At 52.2% G+C, this 24,865-nt stretch overlaps 11 protein-coding genes across 11 annotated transcripts; 4 read left to right on the top strand and 7 right to left on the bottom strand.

The window, feature by feature from the left end:
• Positions 1-332: 332 nt before the first annotated feature.
• On the top strand, positions 333-1,431 carry N7459_002133 (RNA-binding protein; the record flags this gene model as incomplete). The annotated part of the gene is made up of 5 exons (XM_056941318.1): positions 333-415; positions 690-746; positions 798-897; positions 952-1,327; positions 1,379-1,431. 5 exons carry the CDS (start codon positions 333-335, stop codon positions 1,429-1,431), a joined length of 669 nt encoding a protein of 222 aa, XP_056803173.1.
• An 812-nt stretch (positions 1,432-2,243) lies between these two features.
• N7459_002132 (uncharacterized protein) lies at positions 2,244-6,500 on the top strand (the record flags this gene model as incomplete). Its single annotated transcript, XM_056941317.1, has 4 exons — positions 2,244-2,285; positions 2,334-5,529; positions 5,590-5,771; positions 5,826-6,500. The coding sequence occupies 4 exons, from the start codon at positions 2,244-2,246 to the stop codon at positions 6,498-6,500; spliced, it is 4,095 nt and encodes a 1,364-aa protein (XP_056803172.1).
• A 141-nt stretch (positions 6,501-6,641) lies between these two features.
• N7459_002131 (uncharacterized protein) lies at positions 6,642-6,866 on the bottom strand (the record flags this gene model as incomplete). Its single annotated transcript, XM_056941316.1, has 1 exon — positions 6,642-6,866. The coding sequence occupies one exon, from the start codon at positions 6,864-6,866 to the stop codon at positions 6,642-6,644; it is 225 nt and encodes a 74-aa protein (XP_056803171.1).
• Positions 6,867-7,523: 657 nt separating this feature from the next.
• On the bottom strand, positions 7,524-10,593 carry N7459_002130 (uncharacterized protein; the record flags this gene model as incomplete). The annotated part of the gene is made up of 2 exons (XM_056941315.1): positions 7,524-9,990; positions 10,046-10,593. 2 exons carry the CDS (start codon positions 10,591-10,593, stop codon positions 7,524-7,526), a joined length of 3,015 nt encoding a protein of 1,004 aa, XP_056803170.1.
• Positions 10,594-11,165: 572 nt separating this feature from the next.
• On the bottom strand, positions 11,166-11,600 carry N7459_002129 (PaaI family thioesterase; the record flags this gene model as incomplete). The annotated part of the gene is made up of 1 exon (XM_056941314.1): positions 11,166-11,600. The coding sequence occupies one exon, from the start codon at positions 11,598-11,600 to the stop codon at positions 11,166-11,168; it is 435 nt and encodes a 144-aa protein (XP_056803169.1).
• Positions 11,601-12,100: 500 nt separating this feature from the next.
• On the bottom strand, positions 12,101-15,200 carry N7459_002128 (uncharacterized protein; the record flags this gene model as incomplete). The annotated part of the gene is made up of 4 exons (XM_056941313.1): positions 12,101-12,140; positions 12,262-12,366; positions 12,426-13,658; positions 13,735-15,200. The coding sequence occupies 4 exons, from the start codon at positions 15,198-15,200 to the stop codon at positions 12,101-12,103; spliced, it is 2,844 nt and encodes a 947-aa protein (XP_056803168.1).
• A 1,126-nt stretch (positions 15,201-16,326) lies between these two features.
• sac6 (fimbrin) lies at positions 16,327-18,540 on the top strand (the record flags this gene model as incomplete). Its single annotated transcript, XM_056941312.1, has 5 exons — positions 16,327-16,349; positions 16,422-16,632; positions 16,694-17,394; positions 17,475-18,457; positions 18,509-18,540. 5 exons carry the CDS (start codon positions 16,327-16,329, stop codon positions 18,538-18,540), a joined length of 1,950 nt encoding a protein of 649 aa, XP_056803167.1.
• A 308-nt stretch (positions 18,541-18,848) lies between these two features.
• N7459_002126 (uncharacterized protein) lies at positions 18,849-19,552 on the bottom strand (the record flags this gene model as incomplete). The annotated part of the gene is made up of 5 exons (XM_056941311.1): positions 18,849-18,917; positions 18,970-19,020; positions 19,084-19,226; positions 19,279-19,407; positions 19,465-19,552. The coding sequence occupies 5 exons, from the start codon at positions 19,550-19,552 to the stop codon at positions 18,849-18,851; spliced, it is 480 nt and encodes a 159-aa protein (XP_056803166.1).
• Positions 19,553-19,760: 208 nt separating this feature from the next.
• Positions 19,761-20,960, top strand: N7459_002125 (uncharacterized protein; the record flags this gene model as incomplete). Its single annotated transcript, XM_056941310.1, has 3 exons — positions 19,761-20,131; positions 20,174-20,375; positions 20,439-20,960. 3 exons carry the CDS (start codon positions 19,761-19,763, stop codon positions 20,958-20,960), a joined length of 1,095 nt encoding a protein of 364 aa, XP_056803165.1.
• A 124-nt stretch (positions 20,961-21,084) lies between these two features.
• N7459_002124 (aminopeptidase P family protein) lies at positions 21,085-22,595 on the bottom strand (the record flags this gene model as incomplete). Its single annotated transcript, XM_056941309.1, has 3 exons — positions 21,085-21,285; positions 21,351-22,383; positions 22,432-22,595. The coding sequence occupies 3 exons, from the start codon at positions 22,593-22,595 to the stop codon at positions 21,085-21,087; spliced, it is 1,398 nt and encodes a 465-aa protein (XP_056803164.1).
• A 211-nt stretch (positions 22,596-22,806) lies between these two features.
• On the bottom strand, positions 22,807-24,228 carry N7459_002123 (uncharacterized protein; the record flags this gene model as incomplete). Its single annotated transcript, XM_056941308.1, has 1 exon — positions 22,807-24,228. The coding sequence occupies one exon, from the start codon at positions 24,226-24,228 to the stop codon at positions 22,807-22,809; it is 1,422 nt and encodes a 473-aa protein (XP_056803163.1).
• Positions 24,229-24,865: the final 637 nt, after the last annotated feature.

Raw genomic sequence — 24,865 nt, 5'->3', positions numbered from 1 at the left:
GGTGCCACCTGTTCACCAGATGTTTATTCATAGACCAAGCCGCCAGGCTCCCGGAAGCTCCCAGATCCCTAGATACTGGTTAGGATGAGTTTCCTTGCTACAGAATATCTGAATTCATGCCCCTTTCTGGCGATTGAAGGCCATTCGTGTCGGTCACATCTTTTCCTCCCGCTTTCATCATTGGCGTTTTTGGTATCTGTGGACGCCCGTACCCGTACCCACCGTCCTTCAGACCTTTAATACTTCTTCCCCCTTCGTGTGCTTGACCTCCTCTAGCGGCCTTCTCTCTCCTCTTCCTTCTCACCTGCCATCGCCGACTCGATATTTGCGCCATGTCTCGTGCAGGAACTACTCTCTATGTCACCGGCTTTGGCCATGGCACCCGAGCTCGAGATCTAGCCTACGAATTCGAACGGTACGTGACGCCCACACCTCTGCGTTGCTGCACCCACGATTCCCGATCCCTACACTCCTCAAACCCCTCAAATCCTCCATCCGAGCGATACGATGATCTTCTCACCGAAAACCCATGGTAATGGGTCTGTGTGATGGTATCGCGGTGGTGGAAAAGCCTGTCTTCTCCATTGAAGCCCTCTGCGAATGCTGGTCCTTGGTCAATGGTCATCTGTTATTACACCCTTTTCTCTCATTTGAAAATAGCGATTCAGTCGGACTGATGATACTCACAGCTACGGTCGCCTGGTTCGCTGTGACATCCCGGCACCACGCACACCGTCGAGCCGACTGTAAGTGCAGTGTTGTCCGTCTATTTATCCTCTTCCCTGACGGGCGGTTAGCTTTGCTTTTGTCGAATACGAGAGCCGTCGCGATGCCGATGATGCCTACCATGAAATGCACAACAAGCGTATTGGCCGCGACGATTTGCTGAAAATAGAGGTGAGCTTATACTCTTCCGTTTGCGAGATGTCGCCGAATTTGACACCCCCCTAGTGGGCGCGTACTCCGCCTTCTGCGTCTTGGCGGTTTGATTCTGGTCGTGATCGTCGTCGTGATCGTACACCTCCCCGCCGCGGCCGTTCTCCCTCGCCTCGACGTGGCCGTGGTGACTACTCTCCTCGTCGCGACGATCGGTATGAGCGAGACTACGATCGTCACGATCGCGACTACGACCGTCGGGATCGCGACTATGATCGACGTGATCGTGATCATGATCGTCGTGACCGTGATCGCGAGCGCTCTCGTGATCGCTCTCGCAGCCCTGAAGATCGGGACCGTGACATCAAGGATGACCGAGAGCGTCGCGATGACGACCGGGAACGCCGTGATGAAGAGCGTGAGAATGCCCCGAATGGTGAAGATAGGAAAGGTATGTCAGCCTGTTCATCCAATAAATTGTCTATTAGCTCACAGATTTCAGTACCCCTGGACCCCGTTCCCTCTGCTCATGACGAGCTTGATACTGCTGAGTAGATCCACTGGGTGCCATCATCTACCGAGCCGCGTCTCCCATGCCGAGATTATTAGCCGATCGGTTCGCTTCCCGTGTGGGTGCCATTGGCTTCAGATGAACGGAAAGAGGAAAGCCTGTGAGATTTGTATGGCCGGTTCAGGCTCTCAGGTATTGATATTTGTCGCTTACCCGTGTTTTTTCTTCCATGAAACCCCAGTTTGACCTGTCGAGGCATCACCTGACGGCGCTTTCTGGCTGGGGCTCCATGAACGTGTCAACTTCTCCCCCTTTCCTTTCCTTTGTGGGTGTTGGTATTTATCCTGGTCAGCAGCTCGGATTCCACCGAACCGAACGTCGAGCGATCGTGTTGAAGTCCTCGCCCGTCTCTCGTCCTTGCGTTTTCCTCGATGAATACCGTCCGCCTTCCGTCTTGTGCGCAGATTTAATTTCAAAGCGGTTCTCCATTTCTCACTCCCCGCCCTATACGACCAGCCGGAGTCTGTTCGAGGATGTGGCTATCTTTGGGAGCACCCCCTTGTAGAGTTGTATGTGCCGGGTGACCCGTAGGGTTGGGCAGAAGCACTTGGAAGATGTCACCTACCTACGCTGAGTCTCTGCCATTGGCATTCACAGCGTTCCACTCCCTTTTCAGTAATATACCACATTATAGTCCCTGGATCTCCTCTACATTATGCGTATATCTCATCTCATTCAGGATTGCCTCACCCGCGAGGCTATCATTCGGATGACGTAGAGATGGCGTGCGGGGAAACTCCCACCTCACTTCGCCCGGAGCTCTATTACGGAGAGTTGAAGACATCAAACCATTTCCATGGAATTCTTAAACGAAAAAGGAATCAATATCGCGATTGATGTATGAGGCTGGCCTCTTTCGGAGTTGTTTGTCGCTAACACGGCTTAGAGAGGCGGCACCTTCACCGATTGCGTGGGGAACCTGGACAGCGGCCGTCTAGAAGATGACATTGTGATTAAACTACTGTCCGAAGACCCATCGAACTATGACGATGCACCTCTAGAAGGAATTCGTCGCATTCTATCCAAGTTCACAGGCAGTGAGATCCCTCGAGGCGACCCAATCGACACCTCTTTGATTCGCAGCATTCGGATGGGCACCACGGTTGCAACAAACGCCTTGCTCGAGCGTAAAGGCGAGAAGATCGCGCTGGTGGTCAGCAAAGGGTTTCGAGACTGTCTTCGAATTGGCAACCAGTCGCGGCCTAGGATCTTCGATTTGGCCATCACGCGTCCTGAGGTGCTTTACGAAGACGTGGTAGAAGTCGACGAACGAGTCACACTGGAAGATTATGCGGAAGACCCCCAACGTCATGTCACAGTCACGCTCCCGCGAGACCAGGCCTTGTCCGATGCGGAAATTGTTCGGGGCGTTTCTTCCGAGGCAGTGCGCATCCTAAAACGACCCACAGACAGCGAGGTAAGATGCCAACTGCAACAAGTATATGACAAGGGCATCCGTAGTATCGCGGTATGCCTCATGCACGGGTACACATTTCCAGATCACGAGGCGCTGATTGGACGAATTGCAACTGAGATTGGCTTCGACCATATAAGCCTGAGCCATTGCCTCATGCCAATGATTAAGCTGGTCGCCCGGGCCACCTCCGCATGCGCAGATGCGTATCTGACCCCCACGATCAAAAAATACATCTCTGGCTTTCAGGCCGGGTTCAAAGGAGGCCTGGGAAGCCAGAGTGTTAAATGCCAGAAAGGGATCCGAGGAACCCGCTGCGAGCTTATGCAGTCAGATGGCGGCTTAGTCGATGTAGACCAGTTTTCGGGCCTGCGAGCGATCCTGTCAGGCCCTGCGGGTGGAGTCGTTGGATATGCCTTGACGTCGTATGATCCCGTGGCCAAAGTCCCCGTTATCGGGTTTGACATGGGAGGAACGAGTACAGATGTCAGTCGATATGGATCGGGTCGTTATGAGCATGTGTTCGAGACAACCACGGCTGGCGTGACCATCCAGTCACCCCAGCTGGATATCAACACTGTTGCGGCTGGTGGAGGCTCTCGGCTTTTCTTTCGCAATGGGCTCTTCGTTGTTGGTCCTGAGTCTGCGGGCGCGCATCCCGGACCCGCGTGCTACCGCAAGGATGGTCCCTTGACGGTCACAGATGCCAATCTTTTCCTTGGTCGACTGGTGCCAGACTTTTTTCCTAAGATCTTCGGTCCGGGTGAGGACCAGGGGTTGGATGAACGGGCGAGCCAGAGGCTTTTTGAGCAGCTGGCCCAGGAGATCAACCAAGACAACATGGCCAAGGGCGGGCAAAATAAACAATTGACGTCGGACGATGTTGCCTTTGGCTTCATCAAGGTTGCTAACGAGACAATGACACGACCCATCCGCTCTTTGACAGAAGCCAAGGGCTACGATACCTCCAAGCATCGACTGGCTACCTTTGGGGGCGCCGGAGGACAGCACGCTGTGGCTATTGCCGAGAATCTCGGTATTCGTCAGATCTTAATTCATCGGTATTCATCTGTACTTTCTGCATACGGGATGGCCCTGGCAGATGTAGTTGATGAGAGTCAGGAACCGGAATCAAAGACATGGGATGACGACGATGGAATCCGGAAGGAACTCGAGAAAAGAATGAATGAGTTGAAAACACGATCAGCGGGGAGGTTACGCGAACAAGGATTTACCGATAGGTCAATTGTCTTCGAAGAGTATCTCAACATGCGATATCGAGGCACAGAGTCCGCTCTGATGATATTGAAGCCCAGCAGAGAAGAAGCCGATCATCTCTTTGCCGGCGATGATTGGGCCTTCGGGGAGGCTTTCGTTCAACAGCATGAACGAGAATTTGGTTTCACCCTTCCGGACCGCGATATTATCGTGGACGATATTCGCGTGAGAGGTATTGGCAAAAGCTTCGAAGCGTCCGAAAAAACGGTCGACCAGCAGCTTCAGCAGTCAAACCCCAGGGATGTGGTGTGGAGTGTCGAATATCGAAAGTCCCAGGTTTACTTCGAGGGTGGTCGCTGCGAAACACCGATATATAGACTGGACGATCTACAGCTCAACGACCGAGTAAAGGGACCGGCAATCCTCGCCGACGGCACTCAAACCATCGTGGTGCCACCTGGAGCATCGGCATTACTTATTAAAACCCACGTCGTCATTAACATCGGCGAGTCAGAAATGAACATTTTTCAAATCAGTACCGAGACCGTGGACCCCATCCTGCTGAGTGTCTTCTCCCATCGGTTCATGGCCATTGCCGAGCAGATGGGACGCGCGCTACAAAAAACCAGTGTTAGCACCAACGTCAAAGAACGACTTGATTATTCGTGTGCGTTATTCGACTCACAGGGAGGACTGGTTGCGAATGCGCCCCATCTGCCAGTCCACTTGGGCAGCATGTCCACATGTGTCCATATGCAGGCTCAGATATGGCGTGGCAAATTGGAGCCGGGCGATGTCATTGTGTCCAATCATCCTGAATATGGTGGTACTCATCTGCCTGATATCACTGTCATCCAGCCTGCCTTCAGCGGAGACAAGATTATCTTCTATGTCGCGTCGAGAGCACATCATGGTGAGCATTACTACACCCAGTTTGCGTCGACTTATCCTAACCTTCTTCCAGCTGACATTGGGGGGATTCTCCCGGGATCAATGCCACCTCATTCTAAAGAACTGTATCAAGAGGGAGCCAGGATAAAGAGTGAGAAATTGGTGTCAAAGGGCAAATTCAACGAAAAACGCATCACGGAGCTGTTATACAGCGAGCCCGCTCAGTATTCTGATTGCAGTGGAACCCGGTGTCTCGCTGATAATGTAAACGACCTGAAGGCCCAGATTGCAGCCAACCAGAAAGGAATCAACCTGATCAGTACTCTAATTGAGGAGTATGGCGAAAAGGTCGTCTTGTTTTACATGCACCAAATTCAGGACAATGCCGAGCTCAGTGTGCGCAATCTCTTGAAAGAGATCAGTCAAAAGTTTGCAGGTCGTAATCTGAGTGCCCTCGACCACATGGATGATGGGACACCAATCCAACTCAAAATCTCAATCAATGAGGAAAAAGGCGAAGCGGTCTTTGACTTTGATGGAACGGGTCCGGAGGTGTATGGTAGGTTGAACGCAGGTGGTTTTATTTTGGCTGCGGTTCCACACTGATGAGCATTCCAAGGAAATGTTAATGCCCCCGAGGCTGTCACAATTTCTGCAATCATCTATTGTCTTCGGTGCCTGATTTCTGCAGAAATTCCGCTCAACCAGGGTTGCTTGAAGCCAATTGATGTCCGAATTCCTCCTCAAAGTCTTTTATCTCCATCTGAATCCGCGGCTGTCGTGGGGGGTAATGTCTTAACGGTAGGGCACCTCTCACGACCATGATGTTGCCCACGCTGATGGTCTTCATCCCAGAGCCAGCGAGTGACCGATGTGATTTTGAAATGCTTTCATGCTTGCGCCGCGTCTCAAGGGGACACCAACAATCTTACCTTTGGATTTGGTGGAAATCGGCCAGATGAGACCGAAACGAAAGGATTCGGCTACTATGAGACCATTGCCGGTGGCAGCGGAGCGGGGCCAGACTGGCAGGGCACGTCGGGAGTGCACACCCATATGACAAACACGCGCATCACTGATGCCGAAGTGTTCGAGCGCCGATACCCCGTCCTACTCCGAGAGTTCAGTCTACGAGCGAGTTCTGGTGGACAGGGCCAGCACCGCGGTGGAGACGGGGTTGTTCGGGATATCGAGTTCCGTATTCCGGTACAGGTCTCCATCCTATCTGAACGTAGAGTCTACCATCCGTACGGCTTGGAAGGGGGTGAGCACGCTCAGTGTGGCCAGAACCTCTGGGTCCGTCGTGTCCAGACATCCAGCGGAGACTGGGAGGAGAGATTGATCAACCTCGGCGGGAAGAATACCGCTCAGATGCAAGCAGGTGAGCGAATAATCGTTAGAACCCCCGGTGGCGGAGGATGGGGTCAAGCCGGGGACCAGCACCAGCTTCTTCACGAGCAAGACGCTCGGAATGCCTGGCGAGGAGGTTCCGTTGCCAACAGCGTAGCAATTCAAGAGACAAGTATCTAAATGAAACCCTTGGATCGATTTTGAATCAACGGTGGAACAAAAGGAGAAATCAAGACGTGAAGGTTTTCGGCCTCATAGTGACAATGGTGGATGGAGGTACTGGTCATGACCTGCTACAAGAGGCTGTTTCAAAGCTGCACATTATTCCTTGCCTTCATCCTCATCGCTTGTGGCGTCGATGTTCTGCTTGAGAGCACTGGCATTCCCGCCCAGTCTCTCCTGCCCGCTCTCATCCTCGAGTTCAGTATCAAGTTGACCACCACTCTCTGAGTAGACTGGTCTGGGTAATGAAACACCTTGCTGTTCAAGAGCATGTTCAATGTCGGGAAGAAGCTTGACTAGAGAGGCGAACTGGTCGACCGACATAGAGATTCCCTGCAAGAGTGACTCGAGTTAGTTCAATCTACTGCCGGAATTTTCCCGACGGGTGATCCAGTATCCACCACAATTGTCATGCTAGAAACCTTGGCAAGAAAGAATCTTGCTCACCTTCTTGCCTGGGAGTTCTTGCCCATCCTTTTCGTAGTATTCTCGTACATTCACCAATGTCTTTCCCCTAAACGAGGAGACGGTCACTCGTCGCATTTTGGAAATTTCCCAGTATTGGTCTCCATTTGAGTCCACTTTGGTGGTGGGGACATCACCTGAGCTGACTTTGGCTTTCTTCGACAGGGGACCTGCTCCGTCCTTAATGCCCTGCAGGTCTGATGATCGTTTTCTGGAGGTCATATTCCAAGTGACTTCCTTTCTGTGAAAGCTGTGGTGATGAGAGAAGAAAGGATGGAGGTTGAGGAAATGCGTTCAGGACGCGACAGGGGATGGATCACGTGATGATAGCAAGAGCTGTATCCGTAAGAACTTATGTAGTTATAATCTTGATAGCTACATCCATGGATAAGTACATCTACGTACATACCTACCTACACTACGTACTCAATAGACCCTAGGCTTTGTGTATTTTTGACTGGAAGGGCATCACACATCATATGTTCATCGCTACAAGCATCTGCTCCATTTCTGATTTTACAGAGTCAGCACCCGCAGTCCCTGCAGAAGCACCGAGAAGACAAACCCCCGCGCTACCGTTTCCACTTGAAGACTATCGAAGATCTTCTCTAAAGCCTCCCGACTGGCTGCGGTGCCCATGACACTCGTGAGTGCTTGGGGGATGCCTCGTTGAACAAACAATCGACGTGCCGTATCATGGAGTTGCATTTTCTCCTGTTCACTAGGGGACGGAGGCCAGGCCTTCAATTCAGCCTCGGTCGGGAGAGCATTTTCGCGCAGCTTCGCTAGATAATCCCCAAGGGCTTTGTCCGACGTGTGATTCTCAATCATGGAACCTTGCAGCAAGGTGCGAATTGTTTCAAGGATCGGGCTGCCCGGACGGAGGATGTACGACTTGGCGGCGTTCAGCAGGGTTCGGCGAATGTTCCATGCAGAAGACAGCGTGTAAAGCTCGTTGATCACGGCAAATATCAGCTCCACTGCAATCCGGGTTTCATCTGCTGTGATAGGCTGCTGTGGTCTGTGCCCCCCCTGAGAGATAGACTTGACACCGCCACGAGGTTCGGTGTCCTGTCCAGCATGCGGCGATGTCGAATCCATGCTCTCTCTTGCGTCTATCCCCTCCGCATAACCGTCTGGTTCTGGCAATGTTAGATGCTCAGGTGATGCGCGTGTTGATGCGGATGACCTCACATCCTGCTCACTGCCTCCCGTATTGGTGCCCCTGCCGCTATCACTGATCGACGATTTAGGAGCTTCCACCTTGGGGGCGCCTAACGAGGAGACAGTGGGCGAGGGCACCGCTACGGGTGATCCTGGCCTTTCACTCGATCCCGAGCCAATGGAGCGGTCACCTAGCCGGCGGTCTGTGGGGGAGGAATCGGCTCGGTTCAGATAGGCAGTCGAGTCGACACTTTCAAGAATCTCGCAGTTCGATTTGGATGAACTCTTCCGATCCTGAGATGGAGGCTCAGAACCCTGCGTTGGCTTCCTGGCACTGCCAACGCCCCCTCCGAAGACCCCTGTAACACCATCAAATACGGCCCGACTACCCCCTGCAACACCCTTTGGGGCACTGGTCAATGCATCCAATACTCCTTTGCCCATATTTTCAAAAGCAGTCTGGCTGGGGAAAGAGAATCCAGGTTTGGCTATACTAACTTCGCTCGGCCCGCTTTGCTTTTCAAGGAAACGTCGCATTCGGTCAGTTTCTGCAAGAGTCTCATGTTTCATGGCTTCTTGTAGATATCGTTCTAGATCACGGGCAAGGCTTTGTCGGGTCTTTCCCTTCCAGGCCGGCAGCGTGGGAAATTGTTCGGAGAAACTATGAATGCGATTTAATCGAGAAACGGTCTCCAAAATCCCATGCAGAGACTGGAAATCAGAGTATTTTCGAAAAACCATCCACCCGGTCGAGCGAGTGGATGTTGGTTCAATCTGTAGAAGGTAATCCCATGTAGGGCGTGACCTTATTACGCCCTTTTCGCTGGCTGCGCCATCATCGTCGACCATTATCTGGGCGCCATGAAGAATCACCGGTGGTGCCAGGATACCCTCATGGGAGATCTTTGTCGCCTGGGTAGTCGGGGGCATGGGAAGCGGTGTTGCTTGTTGGAAACCCGAGGCTGATCCTTCGTTCATGACTGAGGCTGCCCAGGAGTTGTCATCGGATGCGGTGTGTCTTGCAGATTGGGCGATCTGGCTGGCATTTGAGGTTTGCGTGTCATTATGCTGGCCGTCTAGAATGATCGGCTCGGGACTTGTGCTCTGTAGATCCTGCGATGCGATCAGGGCGCTCAGTCGCTTTGCCTCGCGCAGGGCATCTTCCGTTGCCCTATCTGTGTGACCTATTTGGTTCACAACAGCTTCAGAAGCAGCTTCACTTTTGGTTGACTCTAAAAGTATACCGTGCGTGTCTTCCGAGACCTTTGGAGCACTGACACCCTGATTTCGTGCACCTTCGACGCCGGCATCTATCGCGTGCATGATCTCAGATTCGCCATCCTCGAGTAAATAAATAATCCATTCGTTGATAAACTCCGGACGAGAGAGGTTGGTTATGGTTGGCTCGAGTATAAGCCCCGCAAAAACCTCACGCAGGAAATCCCTCACAGGGGAACAGCTGTATGCTTTTGGATCAAGAAAGTTCGATAAGATATCATCTGCAATCATGTTGAGCTTTTTTTGCTGCTGCTCCTCGGATAAAACATTTGCGAGGCTGCTCTCTGGGAAATTCTCAAGGTATTGATCAATCGTTTTTTTAGCTTCTGTCGAGGAAGCTCCGACGGAAGAAAATGCCCCGGCGAGTTCGTTCAGAAACACGATAATGATTGACGACGAATTAGTGAGAAACTGCAGGAAAGTATCCTCGGTCCGTTTCCGAGAAAGGTGGGACGCGACAGCCGTCACGAAATGGGTCAATGTTCGGCGACAGGAGCCGGGGAATATGCACTCGCTAGGCAGGATCGGCTCGTACCAGTATCTTTCCCCTCAGGTTAGTCGATGTTAGATTCGTAAGGGTGGGTGTCACGCCTTACTTCACATAGTCTCCGATGACTGCATCAGTAATTGCCGTCAACGCGGCAGCGGTCGCAGGTTGAAAGGTTGCATATTCAAGATCTGTGGCCGACAGCTTTTCCGAAGCAGCCAAAATGGTGCCTCCTTTATCAACGAGCTCTGTCACAGCTGCACGTTTGGGCCAGTCCAGAAGCCTCTGGGAAACTTCAAGGGCCAGTTCTCTGCGCTTCCTAGAGACCTGCGACTTGTGGTCTTTGTCTTCGTAGGTTGTTCCTTCCCAAGATGCATGGAGAAGGATCCCCAGCACGACTCCAATAATCAGAAGTCCAATCCGCCCTAATATAATGTATATCACGATCGCTAGGAGAATGAACACGCCAACAATCGTTTCATTGTTGGACTCTGAGAGAAAGTTAAGGGTGAAATCCAGAAAATCCCGCGATAGTGCAGTATGAGAAAGAGACGGTTTGTCTAAGGTGTTGTCTCGCGATGGGGTTTCAGGAGAGAGCCCAGAGTCCGGCGAGGAAGTCGGTTTGGATGTGGCCACATCATCGCTGGATTGATTCATTGCGATCCTATAAGAGCATACGTGTCAGCCGATGATGTATCAACGAGACTTCAAGGAAAACCCAACCTCCATCCCCGTGGGAAGTCAGAATTCACTCGCGGTTTAGATCTGGATGGATCCTTGCTAAGAGATGGTGCCGCGCAATACATAAGAATACGGAGGAACGGTCCACTGGTCAGTGCGCCTGCATCCAGGGTTGGGGCGGGATCTTCATCGCCGGATGAACAATCTCGAGTGACATACCCAGTAATCATGATGATCAAAATGCTCACCAACCCTGGAGAGCCGGTCGCAGATGAAGAAAGCCGGAAGTAGATATATTCTATTTGGGCTCTATGTAGGTAGATGTATCCATTCATCATTGCCTGGCGGCCAGGGGGTCTGTCAGGCATCTAAAGCTAAGTAGAATGGACGTTGCTCTCCGCTATCCGAGTGAATCCAGACATTCAAAGTATATGCGCGTCATGCCAGATGCAAAGAAGATGGCGGGAAATTGGAGGCTTTACTCTATCTGCGCTGCTATTCCGAATGTTGCAGAATAGTCTCTGCTGGTTTAAGTTGTGTCTCGGAATTCATCGTGTCCGGACGTATTTGGTATGAGAGCCTTGCGCAACCAGCGAGAGGCCCGAATCGGTTTTCTTGGAAATAGTCACAGTGGTGAATGCAAGTGACCTGCCAACCTTGTTGGCACGACTTTCAATTTCAAGCCAGTCACCATGGGTTGCAGCCGAGAGATAATTGACGTGAATGTCTGTGCTGACCCCGGTAGAGTCCAATCCGCAGGAAGCAATTGCCAGTCCACCTGCCCAGTCAGTCACGCAGGCAGAGAAAGCACCATGTAGACAGCCTTTGGAATTGAGTTGGCGAGGTCCGACTCGGAGTCGCGCCCGCATCACGCCCTGTTCGGCATCATAGATATCAACTTCACTCAGTAGAAATTCGTAGATGGGGCTGTTTGAGCGAGTGAGCTCCCACACTTTGTGGACCTGCTGGATTGCAGTGCTCATGGTGTTGTGGGTAGAGGAAGGGGGAGGGGGAAGAGGCAAAAGGGAAAGGGCCACGAAAAATATTATTTTTGAGTGTTGTGACTTAGCCGAGCACTAGTCCCAATTGGGTACACAGAGACTCTACATAATAATAATGTATAACTAGTTATATATAACTACTTTATTATATATGTACTTGTAGTAGTGACGGTAAGTGGGCCCAAACGGTTTATTTTTGGTAGTAGGTACGGACATCAAGAAAATACCCAACCCTCCTTTTATTGCTATCGCTATTGGTCTATCTATATATACATGTGGCCAGATATCCTTATCGCTATCTTTTAAGAATGTCAAGTACAATAGAAGCCAGGTTACAAAGACTTAGAGGGTGCCGATCTAGCTACCATAAAGAGTCCTGCGGTACAGTCCACCCATCGATACTTCTTGATGGACACATAGATGTTATATATATGAGGCGCCTACCGATAGCATTGTGTCCTACAAGAGGTCTAGGTACCCAGCTAGAGACCAGCAGACCAAGTCTTGTTGATATCCTCAAGCCTGATGTAGATGCAGTTAGTCAGTTACCGCCAAAGTCGATCGATACTTTTTGTATATCCTTTTCATCTCGTTGACTAGCAACTATTTATTACTACAAACATCTTTATCCCGATGCCGCGACCTCCTTGAGAGCATCTGAGACAGCATGAAGTGATTGACGTCCTCATCCCCCCAATAGGTGAGATGGCTAGCAATGCTTGCAATCAATGAGATGTCGAAGGCTCCCCTAGAATCGAGATTCAGTATGATAATGACTAGAAAGCCGAAGCGACCCAGCTCACTTACTCTTGGATACTGTAGTCGACACGACCGTTCGAATTCAAGGCTCGGACTTTGGCGTCTTCAAATCTCATCTTCCGCTCCTGGTCGTCTGACTCTAGGTCTGCGCTGGTCTCGCTAGCGGAGCGTGTCTGGTCTTTTCGATGAACGGCCCGGCTCTTCCGAAACCCGTCGTAGAGAGTCTCGATATCAGGGTCGATTAAGGTCCGAAAATGTTCCTCAGAGTCTTGCGATGCATCCCGGGGTGGTCCCGACTGCGTACGTTTGTGTTCACTCGGGTCGCTCGATGACTTCATCGTAGCGACCGAAGACTCATCTGCACTCAATCCTAGGCTGCGATTTAACAAACTACTCGCCACGCCAGAGGTGAAATTGCTCCACAGGGATCCAACACTCTGGCCCATCCGCTCCCGGAGAATGGAGAGACTTTGGCCTGAGGTTGTCCACAGGCTTTTTCTAACCGATGGCAGAGGCTGAGGTTTGAGGCCTGCCATCGCAGATGATATGAGAGGCTCAATTCGATAGCTTACCGGGTCCGAGGGATGAAAGATATTATAGAGGTCACGACATTTTGGCATCGAAATGATGGCAGAGTTGTCGATCACGTCGCGCCCGGTACCACCATGCAAGTCTCTTTTTGAAGTCTCGAGCGAAGCCATTGTCCGAGACTCCAGCTCAACATTCAGCGTACTTTTGCGGCCCTTGGCACCTAAGAGGGAGTGGCTTGAAATCGTCTTCCCTTTCAACATTTGGAAAAGCGCGATGGGAGATCCCAGGCAGAAAAACTCTTCACACTCGAAGTTCAAGGCACTTTGTCCTTCCCCTCGCTCATTTGGTACGTGCTCGTTATGACCGACCACCGGCTTGCCAGATTTGACGGCCGCTGATTCACCCGGCTGGTGGCATAAGATGTCGAACAGGATCGCGCTTCCGAGAGAGTGACCACAGAGGCTGACTGATCCATTGAATGATGGATTCCGCTTCTTATAGAGGTGGAGAATCCGGTTGCATTCCTGTTTCACAATGTTGGAAATATGTTCACAATACCCACTCTGGTAAAGCAATACGTCCATGGCCAAATCCGAGATGAGATTTCGTACTGCGGGGACACTATCTAATGTAATGTCCGCCAAACTGGGATATGCATCATCCTCAAGAGAATCGGCATCGGTCAAATCAAGCTCCTTTCGGTTCTGTCGGACACCTCGGTAGGGAAAGTCCAGGAGATGACGCCAGCACCTGCATGAAAATCAATCACACCGCACCGGGGATGAAGACTGGGGAAAACCTAGTGCGCTGAGCCCGGAAAACTCACACTGGAAGCACTTGAACACGACAGTTGCCATTTTTGTCGGCATATGCCGAGTTCAGAGCTTGAAGATCTGGCGAAGCTTTGTAGACACTTTTCAAGGTCTTCCGAAGCAGATTCACATCGTGTATGAAGTTGATGCTCTCCAGCCGCAACCCAAGCCGTTGGCCGATGCCATGAGTCACAAGGATCAGGTGATTGATCTCCCGTTCCCGATCTTCATTATCGACTTCTCTCAAATCTTCCATCTCCTGTTCCTCCTGTCTACGTGCTTGTTCTTCCAACTCGGCTGGGTTTTGTGGCTCTCCTGCAAGAGATGACATCTGCCGCTCCAGCGTCGACTTGGGTCGTTTGTTCGCATAGTCGGTGTCGATTGGCGGCTCGGTCATAAGTGGTGCCTCTATAGCAATTGCTTCTGTTCTCTGCACAGAGTTTGTGGACGGGGCCTTGGAGCTGGCAGTGCCCAGCATCTTCTCCGTAGGCTTTCGCTCCGAAGTTCGAGCGTCCGACAATTCCCGAGCCCGCTTGGGTTCCACAAAGCCTCGAACTACTTTTGTACCGGGTATACCACCTAATTTCTGATATACGGTGGTACTAACGCGCGACATGAAATCGTCGGTATTGAGCCAGGCCGTAGACGCGTCTTGATAGAGAACAATCCGGTTCATGTAGGCTCCAAAGAGGCGATAAGGCTGGGGCTCTGAAGCTGCAGTTGTAGGTATTTCCCCAGCACCCGGAGGAAATTTGGCTGATTTGGAGGGTTGTGATACAGGGCCTCCAGGTCGAGAATGTGTGATCCTCTCGGGTCGGTCGTGTACATCTAAAGTGGCTCGTTCAGGCAATTTTTCTTCCGCTGCATCTGTCCGCCACGGTCGCTGCTTCAAAAAGCCCTCTTCCAGCTGGGTCGCGAGATTCTCTTCACAGGGTCTCATGCCGGAGCTGTCTTGGAAAAACCACGTCCCACGACGGACTTCATAGATAGGGCCAATCCAGTAAGCTGGGCTGAGCTCTCGGTGCTCCACATCCACATCAAACAGGTAATCCTCATTCACAGGAACATTCGTGGATTTGTGCTGCGAGGTTTTGCTCTGGGGTTGACCGTGCTCCAGTGAGTCTTCCACCTCCGATAGGCGTTGGAACGTTGACTCAATTGATTGCGAGTCTTTCGGCGAGAAAGGAATGAACTTTTTGGGGGGCGGGGGAGGTTTTTGGTCGGCCTTTTTCTCATCAATCAGGGCAGGCTTGCGCTTTGGCGAATCCACGGCGTAAAACCATCTCACTTTCAGCGGGGGGCAATCCGAGGGGTAATGGCGCAGACTCAATTTGTGTCGGTGCGTTACTGTATGGTCTTCACCCTGTGAGCGCTGCAAGACACCAGCCCTTGATGACCTGTCAGGTGGGGGGGTTGAGCTCCTGGGAGTACTCCATGGGGAGAAGGTCCCCAGGAACGACTTCTGGTCGGCGCCCGCCATGGACGTCGGACGGGGCCGTAGTAGGGCCGTGAAGCGACCCAACTTGAATAACTGGGAGGAAGAATGCTCAAGGCGGAAATTTTTGTGTGTTTGTAGTGCGTGGTGTGACTCTCAGTACCCCCCAGATATTATTGTAGTGGTTGCAAAGTTGTTATCCTCCGGGATCATCACGAATCGTTTCGCATGATGTAATCCCCCGCCGAGCCAGTTGACAGGTGAACCTCTAACATCTGGTTCTTGCAAGGACGCTGCCTCGCATCATGTACAAGCTCTCCAGATGATCATATCCATTATATATGCTTATACCATAATGAGGAGGCCAGGGGGAGGGGGTTCTCAATCGACTCTACTAGGGGTGATCGCATGCATGCGACGGATTTCACCATCCAATTTAAGAACCGTGGAAGCTCAAGGCGACTCGGCACACCCTGCTAATGTGTCACTTGGTCAGTCTCTGATGATAAGCCATAGTAGTATATTGAAATATTGAACTCGCTCTCTAGAGGAGACCCGGGGGGGGGGGGGTGCAGGATCTGAGTGTCTACATGAAACTCGTCGTCGACCAGGTGTCGTGCCGCCTTAGGGATGAGTGAGTCGATCTTCTGTAGTCGAATGAGGATTTCCCTTTTCCGAAAGCCACGAATATGAGAAAAGAATTGTTTCCTCTTTCCGCGCACATGAACTGCAGCCATGGCGATTCTGGGACGATTGTTTGTGTCGTTGAGCCCTTGTCGCCAACGTACGTCATCGGCGTCAAGGCAGAATGGAGATGGTATTACCACGCCGGTACCTGTGAGGGCCCCCTGTGGCGGGTGGTTCCTCGAGGGGAAATACGTAATACGTTTACACCGTGGCTCATCCCGCGGACCCCACCCTCTGGCTCTCTCGCTCCCTCCAGTCAGTCTCGCCCGTGTAGATTCAGCATTCTTCAACTGTCTACTCCTGCTGCCTCGATTCCAGTTTCGTGGTGGCCTAGCTTCTCGGGGGTCGATTTAAATCTCTTTTGTCCATTGTGTCCTGGGAGTCTTTCTTACCCCGGTGCCTTCTTCTTACTCCCTATCCACTGTCGAGTGCCTTGGAACGCCCACACTTGCACACCTCCCCCTGCCGGTGGTATACCCCCAAGATGAACGTTCTCAAGCTTCAGAAGTACGTGCATATTTTTTACCTGTCGATTGACAGCTCCTTGTTGACTGACCGTGCTGTTGGTTACCCTTGCAGGCGATTCCCACAGCTTGACCAGGGCGAGATTTTCGCTCTTCAAGATGCCTTCCACAAGCTGGATGTTGATGATCGAGGCTACCTGGATGAAGCTTCTGTGATCAAGGCGACCCAACAGTCCGAGCGCCAACCCTACGACGTCGTGCGTCAGGCTTTGAAAGGCGTGGAGCTCGATAGCTCCCGCCGCGTCGAGGTTGAGGATTACATTGATGTGCGTGGCTCATTCCCCACCTTTCTGTGCTACTATGGCGAGAGACTGAGAGTGTTCGCAGTTAGTTTCGAGGCTTCGTACGGCACCAGCATCGGGCGCTCCCGCCGCAGCCAGCCCCGCAGCCGTGATCCAAGGAGCCGGAGTCGGAGCCGCTGGCGCTGGCGGATCCCGACATGTTTCCAAAGGCAGCGTTGGTGGTAGAATTCATGTCCAAGGGTCCTCGGCGAACGTCACCCACACCATAAACGAGGATGAGCGGACTGAATTTACGCGACACATCAACGCTGTTCTAGCCGGTGATCCGGATATTGGCCACCTCCTTCCCTTTCCTACCGATACTTTCGAGATGTTTGACAAGTGCAAGGATGGTCTGGTACTTGCCAAATTGATCAATGACAGCGTCCCGGACACCATCGATGAGCGTGTTTTGAACAAGGCGGGGAAGAAGATCAAGGAGTTGAACGCCTTTCATATGACTGAAAATAACAACATCGTCATCAACTCCGCCAAGGGTATCGGCTGCTCAGTCGTGAACATTGGAAGCGGGGACATCATTGAAGTCCGCGAGCATCTTATTCTGGGTCTGATTTGGCAAATCATTCGCCGTGGCTTGCTGGGTAAGATCGATATCAAGTTGCACCCCGAGCTTTACCGCCTTTTGGAAGAGGACGAGACTCTTGAGCAGTTTCTGCGCTTGCCGCCTGAGCAGATCTTGCTGCGATGGTTTAACTATCACCTTAAGAATGCGAAGTGGGACCGAAGGTAAAGCAGGCACCGTATTCCCCTCGAGCATATGCATAGAGGACCGCTGAGATAACCTTGACTGACCATTTGTATCTCAGAGTGACCAACTTTTCTACCGACGTGAAGGATGGAGAAAATTACACTGTCCTCCTAAATCAATTGGCACCAGACACCTGCTCACGTGGCCCTCTCCAGACCAGGGACTTGATTCAACGCGCAGAGGAAGTTCTCACTAATGCTGAGAAGCTGGACTGCCGGAAGTTCCTCACCCCAGCATCCCTTGTTGCCGGAAACCCGAAGCTTAACCTCGCCTTCGTTGCCAATCTGTTCAATACACACCCTGGATTGGACCCGATCACCGAAGAAGAGAAACTCGAGGTCGAGGACTTTGATGCCGAGGGTGAGCGCGAAGCCAGAGTATTCACACTCTGGTTGAATTCTCTGGATGTGCAGCCGGCAGTCAACTCGCTCTTTGACGACCTGCGTGATGGTTCCGTATTGCTGCAAGCCTATGACAAAGTCATCCCAGGAAGCGTGCACTGGAGACACGTCAACAAGCCACCAGCGTCAGGTGGTGAAATGATGCGATTCAAGGCAGTGGAAAACACAAACTACTCCATCGAGCTTGGCAAACACAATGGCTTTTCTTTAGTAGGCGTGCAGGGTGCAGACATCACTGACGGTCAGCGTACCCTGACGCTCGGCTTGGTGTGGCAATTGATGCGACGGGACATCACTAATACTCTGTCTGCGCTGGCGCAACGGCTGGGCAAGCGTGAAATTACGGATTCGGAGATGATCCGATGGGCCAACGACATGTCGAAGAGCGGTGGCCGGTCTTCCACAATCCGCAGTTTCAAAGATCAGTCAATTGGAACCGGTCTCTTCCTCTTGGATGTGCTGAACGGCATGAGGAGCAGCTACGTGGATTACGATCTCGTCACTCCCGGCCGGTCCGATGAAGAGGCCTATGCCAATGCCAAACTGAGTATCAGTATTGCTAGAAAGATGGGAGCTACAATCTGGCTGGTGCCGGAGGACATCTGCCAAGTTCGTTCTCGTCTGGTCACCACGTTTATCGGTATGTTTGTTGCTGAGATCCCATCGGTCATTTTCTAACTTTATTTTGTAGGCTCTCTTATGGCTACTTACGAGAAGATGTAAAGAGTACCTGTGTATTCATTCCGTTGTGAATTCTATACGCTACACCTCTAGAAAGACAACACAGATTCTGCGCTGCTAGCTACTCACATCGTGCCTTGGCTGCAGCTAGCGAATGTCTTTTCTACCACTTTTATCATTTCTTGATGCTTGCGCTCTGGACTCTGATGCGTGTACATCTTCTGCTTTCCAAATGACAAAGAATAGGTTAGGCTCAACACCAAAATGAACCTTAGAACTGTCACGGGCGGCTAGTTACACCGTAGACGCAATACTCAAGACTCGTGCGATCTGGGCAGGCGCTTCGCGATTTAAAGATACTGGTTGAACCACGCTACGGCCTGGGTGAAAGCAGCCTCTTTGGCGAAGCGAAGCACCGGCTTTGATATGTCAGTTCGAACTGCGAACCTATGCTCCGCGCCACTGAGCCACGTAGGCGACGTCGCATAGACTAGGATGAAGCATTCGTACAGCATATTTAGCCTATGGCAGAGCATTGAATTAGCTTGTCTGTAGCTACTTAGAATACTGGCCGAGCAACCCTACTCCGAAGCAATATCCGATCGCGCCAACGCGTTCGTAGCCTAGCTCAGACTTGATCGCTTCAAAAATAGCCTGGACGACCGGCTCCACACGATTCAGTAGATGGCCGGGAGGGCCATGTAACCAGGTCATCAGGTCGAAACCAGCTGGCCGATTGAGTGGCACGGGATCGCCGTGAAATAGGTCTGGCATGACGACGGTATCCGTTGGCCGCCAACTGGTCCGCAATTAGCTGAGCGTTGATGAAACGGTGGCCGATCACATCGGTCAACAGGAGAATAGCCCGCTCGGTTGACCCATCTGCTGGACGAGAGATGTAGGCCTCGACTGTGAAGGTTAATCATCACCAATGATCCAATATTATGGTAGCTCTGAGCCAAATACCGTCGCCGATTGGCTGGAACTGGCCCTTGGCCTTGCCTTCGTGCTTCACACCAACAGTGCAGCAGGCAGCAGGAGGGTTTGAGGCCATTGATGACACTGCTGAAGGGATGTGAGGCTCAAATCCGGGAGGCGAGAGAGGAGGTATCGCAAGAAGTGACTAGGAAATGAGGGAGCTCGATGTGATCAACATGCGGGGGTAAGAAGAGTGATATATTTTCTACCGTGAGATTGGGGGAGATATACTTCAAATCCCTACTCAGCCCCACAGAAACAGAATCAGAGTTGGGCCGTGTCCAATGAACGAGAGTCACGGCGCCGCGTCTCCGCCCGGAGCTGAGCTTGGAGCTTGTGTGTCCCTGCATCTCCCTCTGGCTCGGAACCACCACTTTGATACCCTCATTGTCGCTAGCATGGACTCGCCTCAAGTCCGAGTTCCTGGCCCGGAAAACCATGACTCTCCCAATCCAACCCCAACTCCCAACCCCGACTCCCATCCTGCTAACAATTCCACCGAGGTTGAGATGGGCGGCACCCAGGACATAACGGACCAGAGCCAGAACCAGAACCAGACCGAGCCAGTACCGCAAGACACCAGTCTCCCCGATGCGCAATCAGAGCGTGAACCACCCGCGCCCAAGAAAAAGAGCGAGGGATTCCAATTCCTGGAGTAAGAGAGCCCTGGCCCTGTTAACGCCTTACAACATCCCAGCTTTCAACCATCATCCCACCATCACACCTGCCTTGTTATCATGGAGTCCCTGCTCACCCCCCCTAGCTTCCTCACAGCCCCTGTCGTTGAAATTGTGGTTGGCCAAGGGGAGAATGAGACTGTACTAACGGCACACCAACCTCTTTTGCTGGAGTCACCATTCCTCTCTGAGTTCGTGGATCGGTTTGAAGCTTCGGGCCCGGTAGGTGATCACTGCCCCAAGAGACTCTTGGATGCGTAATAACATGTGCATGCAATTGGTCAGCGGCGCATTCACCTCCCGGATGACAATGTCGAGGCCTTTGGCTGCTTTCTTCAATTTCAATATACTCGTGACTACACCGTGAACCCCCCAGAGACTCCCACGGGGTCGAGAGAGCCAGAAGGAGACACAGACCAGAGTGGAGAAAAACTCCTGCAACATGCGCGAATCTACACCCTGGCCGAGAAGCTGGGGTTGCCAACGCTGAAGAGCCTGGCCCATACCAAGATCCACCGGGTCAACGGCACGCCCAGTGGTGAGCTGGCCTATGCTCGCTACGTGTACACCCACACCCCTGCAAACGACATCACCATTCGAAGGCCGGTCGCATCGTACTGGGCCTCCCGTGGTCATATTCTACGGCAAGAACTCGACGAAGAGTTCAAAAAGCTTTGCATCGAGGTCCCGGAGTTTACGTTTGACGTGTTGACCATCTCAATGGACCGTAAGGAAAAGAGCAGCCATGCCGAGGCGGATTCGAGTGTGAAAGGAAGCGCAAGAAAGCGACTGCGAAGTGAGAAGTGAATGAACCGGACATGCAAATTTCATGTACAATCTGGATATTCGCGAGATGACATTCATGTGCCATCCATGGATGTATTTGCGAACTTGGAAAGATTCATCAAACCTGCCCTGGTGCCATTGCATTTTACTCAGCTAGACTCTCCACTTCCGCGAGGATCTTCGGGGCTGTAGTTAGATTTTCACAGCCACCCTTGGTGATATGGATATTATCCTCGATGCGTACGCCCCCCACGCCCCAGTACTGTTCCAGAACAGTGGCATTGATGTGCCTTCCAAGCGACGGGGACTTGAGAATTGGATCAATGATGAAGCGACAGAAGTAGATCTGGAACACGAAAGTTAGCTGTGTATGTTCTTCGAGATCTACACAGGGAGTGAAAATCATCATACCCCAGGCTCGACAGTGATTACAGAGCCGGCAGGCAGATTGCCCCTCACACGCAAATACCGGAACATCTTATCCTGGTCGTCATAGTTTGGATTACCACCGGTGTCGTGAGTGTCCATTCCCAGGTAGTGACCAAGGCCGTGTGGGAAGAAGGCCACACTGACACGCTTTTCAAATAACTCGTCCTCGGAGCCGTGAAGGATACCAAGTTTCAGCAAACCCTTAATGGCAATGCGATGCGCTAACGCGTGGACATCATCCCATCGCACACCTTCCTTCAACACGGCAATGCACTCCGCCTGCATCTGCAGGACGATCTCATAGATCTGGCGGGTCTCGGTCGAGAACTTCCCATCCAGAGGGATGACCCGGGTGATATCGGCACAGTAAGCTTGGTATTCACCACCAGCATCAATAAGAAGATTCTTCTTTCGCTGCTGGGTCACCGGGTCGGTTAGACTCTCGTCGTTCCTAACGTAGTGAAGCGTGGCGCCATTCTCACCACCGGCAAAGATGGGGTGATATGACTGTTCCCGGCAGCCATTAGCAATGCAGGTACTTATGAAGACACCTTCTAGCTCTCGCTCATTGCTTGCAGTCTTGGAAGCTTTAATCACAGCTGTATGTGCCTTGGCAGAGATGTCGTTTGCCTTCCTCAACAATGCCACCTCATATGCATCCTTGACCACGCGAGCGTCGTCAATCACATTTTTCAAGACCAACATATTAGCTGAGGAGAATCCTTGGAACTTGACCTCCTCCGACACCTGTCCATCAATGGCGAAAACCGGCGCCTTTCCGCCCTGGGCTGCCGCTATGGCGGCCAAGGTAGCATTGGCGTCGGTGGTGTAATGGACTCGATCAACATCATAGAGCTTAATTGCTTCTGCAAGGGACAGAGGCAGACCGGACCAGATGACAGAGTCGGGATCGATGGGAGGAATGAACAGTGTCAGTTCGTCTGCCTTGACATCGTAAACCACAGAGGCATCGGGCAGTGGACATCCGGTGAAATAGAAGAACGGACGGCGCTGCCTGGGTTAACAATTAGCTTGCACCGATTAAGACATATCGTGGGCATACCTGAAAGGCATTGCCTCATCGTTGTCCTCGATCAGACGAGTCTTTTGCGCTTCCAGGTAAATAGCGCCGGTTTCACCATGCTTCGACCGGAGAGACTCAGCGACACGACGCGCATGAGCTTTAGCCGGGTACTTGGCGGCAAGAATGGTGTCGACCGAAGCCATGGAGGGCGATTGTAGGGTAGAAACAATAGCACGACCGGGGAGGATTGAAGGAGGATTCGCGGGGTAGAGAAGTATTGCTAGTGTTATTTACGCTCGCTCGGGTGCATTCCTGCCGCGGGGGCCCAGAAAGAAGAACGGTAGCGGCTACAGCCGGGCGGAGGACTTTGCATTATTACATGTATAGGATTCGTTACACATAAAAACCAGCACTTCACCGGGCCGGGCTGCCCTGGGTCTCCGATGCGGACACCTCCTCAAACTCCATCTCCCACTTGTCGACCTCCGCAAACTTTCGAGCTGCCGCCCGCAACTCCTCACTTATATAACGGTGGCCGGACACCGTCTCCGCATCAGAACCAGAAAGGTCCGAATCAGGCGGTGAGGATAAAGGCGACGACGACGGCGAGGAGAGAAGCAACTCGTTTTCCTGCTCGATCTCTCCGCTTTGGTGTGTCCGTGAGTATGTGGCAGGCTCTTGCGGTCCCGACAATTTCAGGGCTGACGCCGGGGCCGTTGCGCCCCTAGCTCTCTTTTCTTTTTGATAATTGAGCTTCGATTCCCCACGAGCATTGCCCAATGGTCTTGGCTTGCTTGAATCTGCCGCCCGTCGCCTCCTCCGCAATGGCAGATAGCTCAACTCGTCGTCGTCGCTAGATGCGGCATCGTGCATGCCATCGTCACTCTCGTCACTGGGAGGCTCAAGCCCGTCGGCCGGCCGGTGCTTGCGGCGACGTTGCCGCCGCCGAGGCAGAAGTTTGTCTTGTAGTATCGCCGTTGACAAATGAGTTGAGTGCTTGGGTCTTTTGCTTTCTGACACCTGGCGCGGAATTACCAATGGCGAGCGTACGGGTACTGTGATGGAACCCTGGGGACTCCACTGGGGACTGCTACTGGCGGGCGGTGCCATAGTCTGACTAAAACCACCGGGGGATTGCACAGGCTCGGGTGTTTCTTGTGACTTCGAGGACGAAGGATTGCGAGGACGGGGCGTCACGCTTGGGGAAATCTGGTCCACGTTCTGAGTCACCTGTGAAGGAGATTGTGACATTTGAATTTCCTCAACTCGTTTGCGCTTTCGCGAGCCCTCCGAAGAGATTGATTCTGGCTCAGAAGGAGGCTCAGACTGCTCAGCCGGTCTCACTAGCAACGATTTACCCCGGGTGAGATTCAACGGCGTGGATTCGTCCTGCGGGCTCAGCCCCCCGAGAAAATCATCGTCATCGAGATCGGAAGAGCCATCTTCTGCTTGCATCATCTGCAGGATGCTCTGCTGTCGCGGACGACGGCGGAAGTTGCTCAGGACCGAGCTCTCGTAGCCAGGGGTTCCGGGGATGCGCGAGCTCATATCGCCTTTGCGGCCGGCGAAGGACAATGTAGAAGAATAGCCACGAGATCTGGTGGGAGGCCGACTGCCAGTGTCCGGCCTATCACCAGTAGGCGAGGATTCAATCGCTTGCTCATGACTTCTGGATAAGGGTGTTTGGCTGCGGAGAGCTTGTCGAGGATCTAACGCTGTCCCGCGTTCCACAGAGGGAGACTTGGTAGTGGTTTCATTCTGGTCACTTGTTTTCGTCGCATTGGTGGCCTTGGGGCCCTTTGTCCATCGATTTCGTTTAGGAGCAGGGCGCGGCATTATGGTGACGGGAAGGCGTACTGGGTTTTGATGTATGTACTGCAGTGTTGGAAGCAAAAGCGCGACTCGCGTTTGTTTTGGGACGCGCCCACGTGCGGGTAACCGATAGCGTTATCAGGCGGAGCCAGTGACCTCGGTGTGTACGGGGTATGGGAGCACGGATTACCATGTACTTGATCGATACTTGAATCTTTACAATCGTGCAGACAAACAGCCAAGTACCTTCGAGGTTTCAAGAACCGATGTAGGTACAAATATCGTTCTCGATCGTTCTCGCGGCCTGCAATAGCTGCTCAACCAGCCACGGCTGCGTTCCCGTACGCCGTTCATCTTGGTGATTTGCCATGCTTTAACGCACTAAACCACCAAGCCCGTCATTTTTTGACCGACGGAACTGAGCCACTCGGTTTCTGCGGAACAATTGCTGTATACTTTTTTTTTTGGCACTGCCGACTTCTCCGGGACGAGTCTTGGGCGGAACAGACTGATTTGGTCGCGCCGCTAGGTGATCTCCAATGTACAGTAGTAAACTCTTTAATGCCGTACGCAACGCTACACGCAAGACGAGTTGTCCATTCCTGGCGATTTATTCATGTGAATCCAAAGACCTATAACTTCGAAGAAAAGAAACAGCGTG

The sequence above is a fragment of the Penicillium hispanicum genome (genome assembly GCF_028827665.1).
Source record: "Penicillium hispanicum strain IBT 35686 chromosome Unknown utg000002l_segment0_segment0, whole genome shotgun sequence".
Classification (NCBI taxonomy): Eukaryota; Fungi; Ascomycota; class Eurotiomycetes; order Eurotiales; family Aspergillaceae; genus Penicillium; species Penicillium hispanicum.
This window is presented reverse-complemented; position numbering and strand designations above follow the sequence as displayed.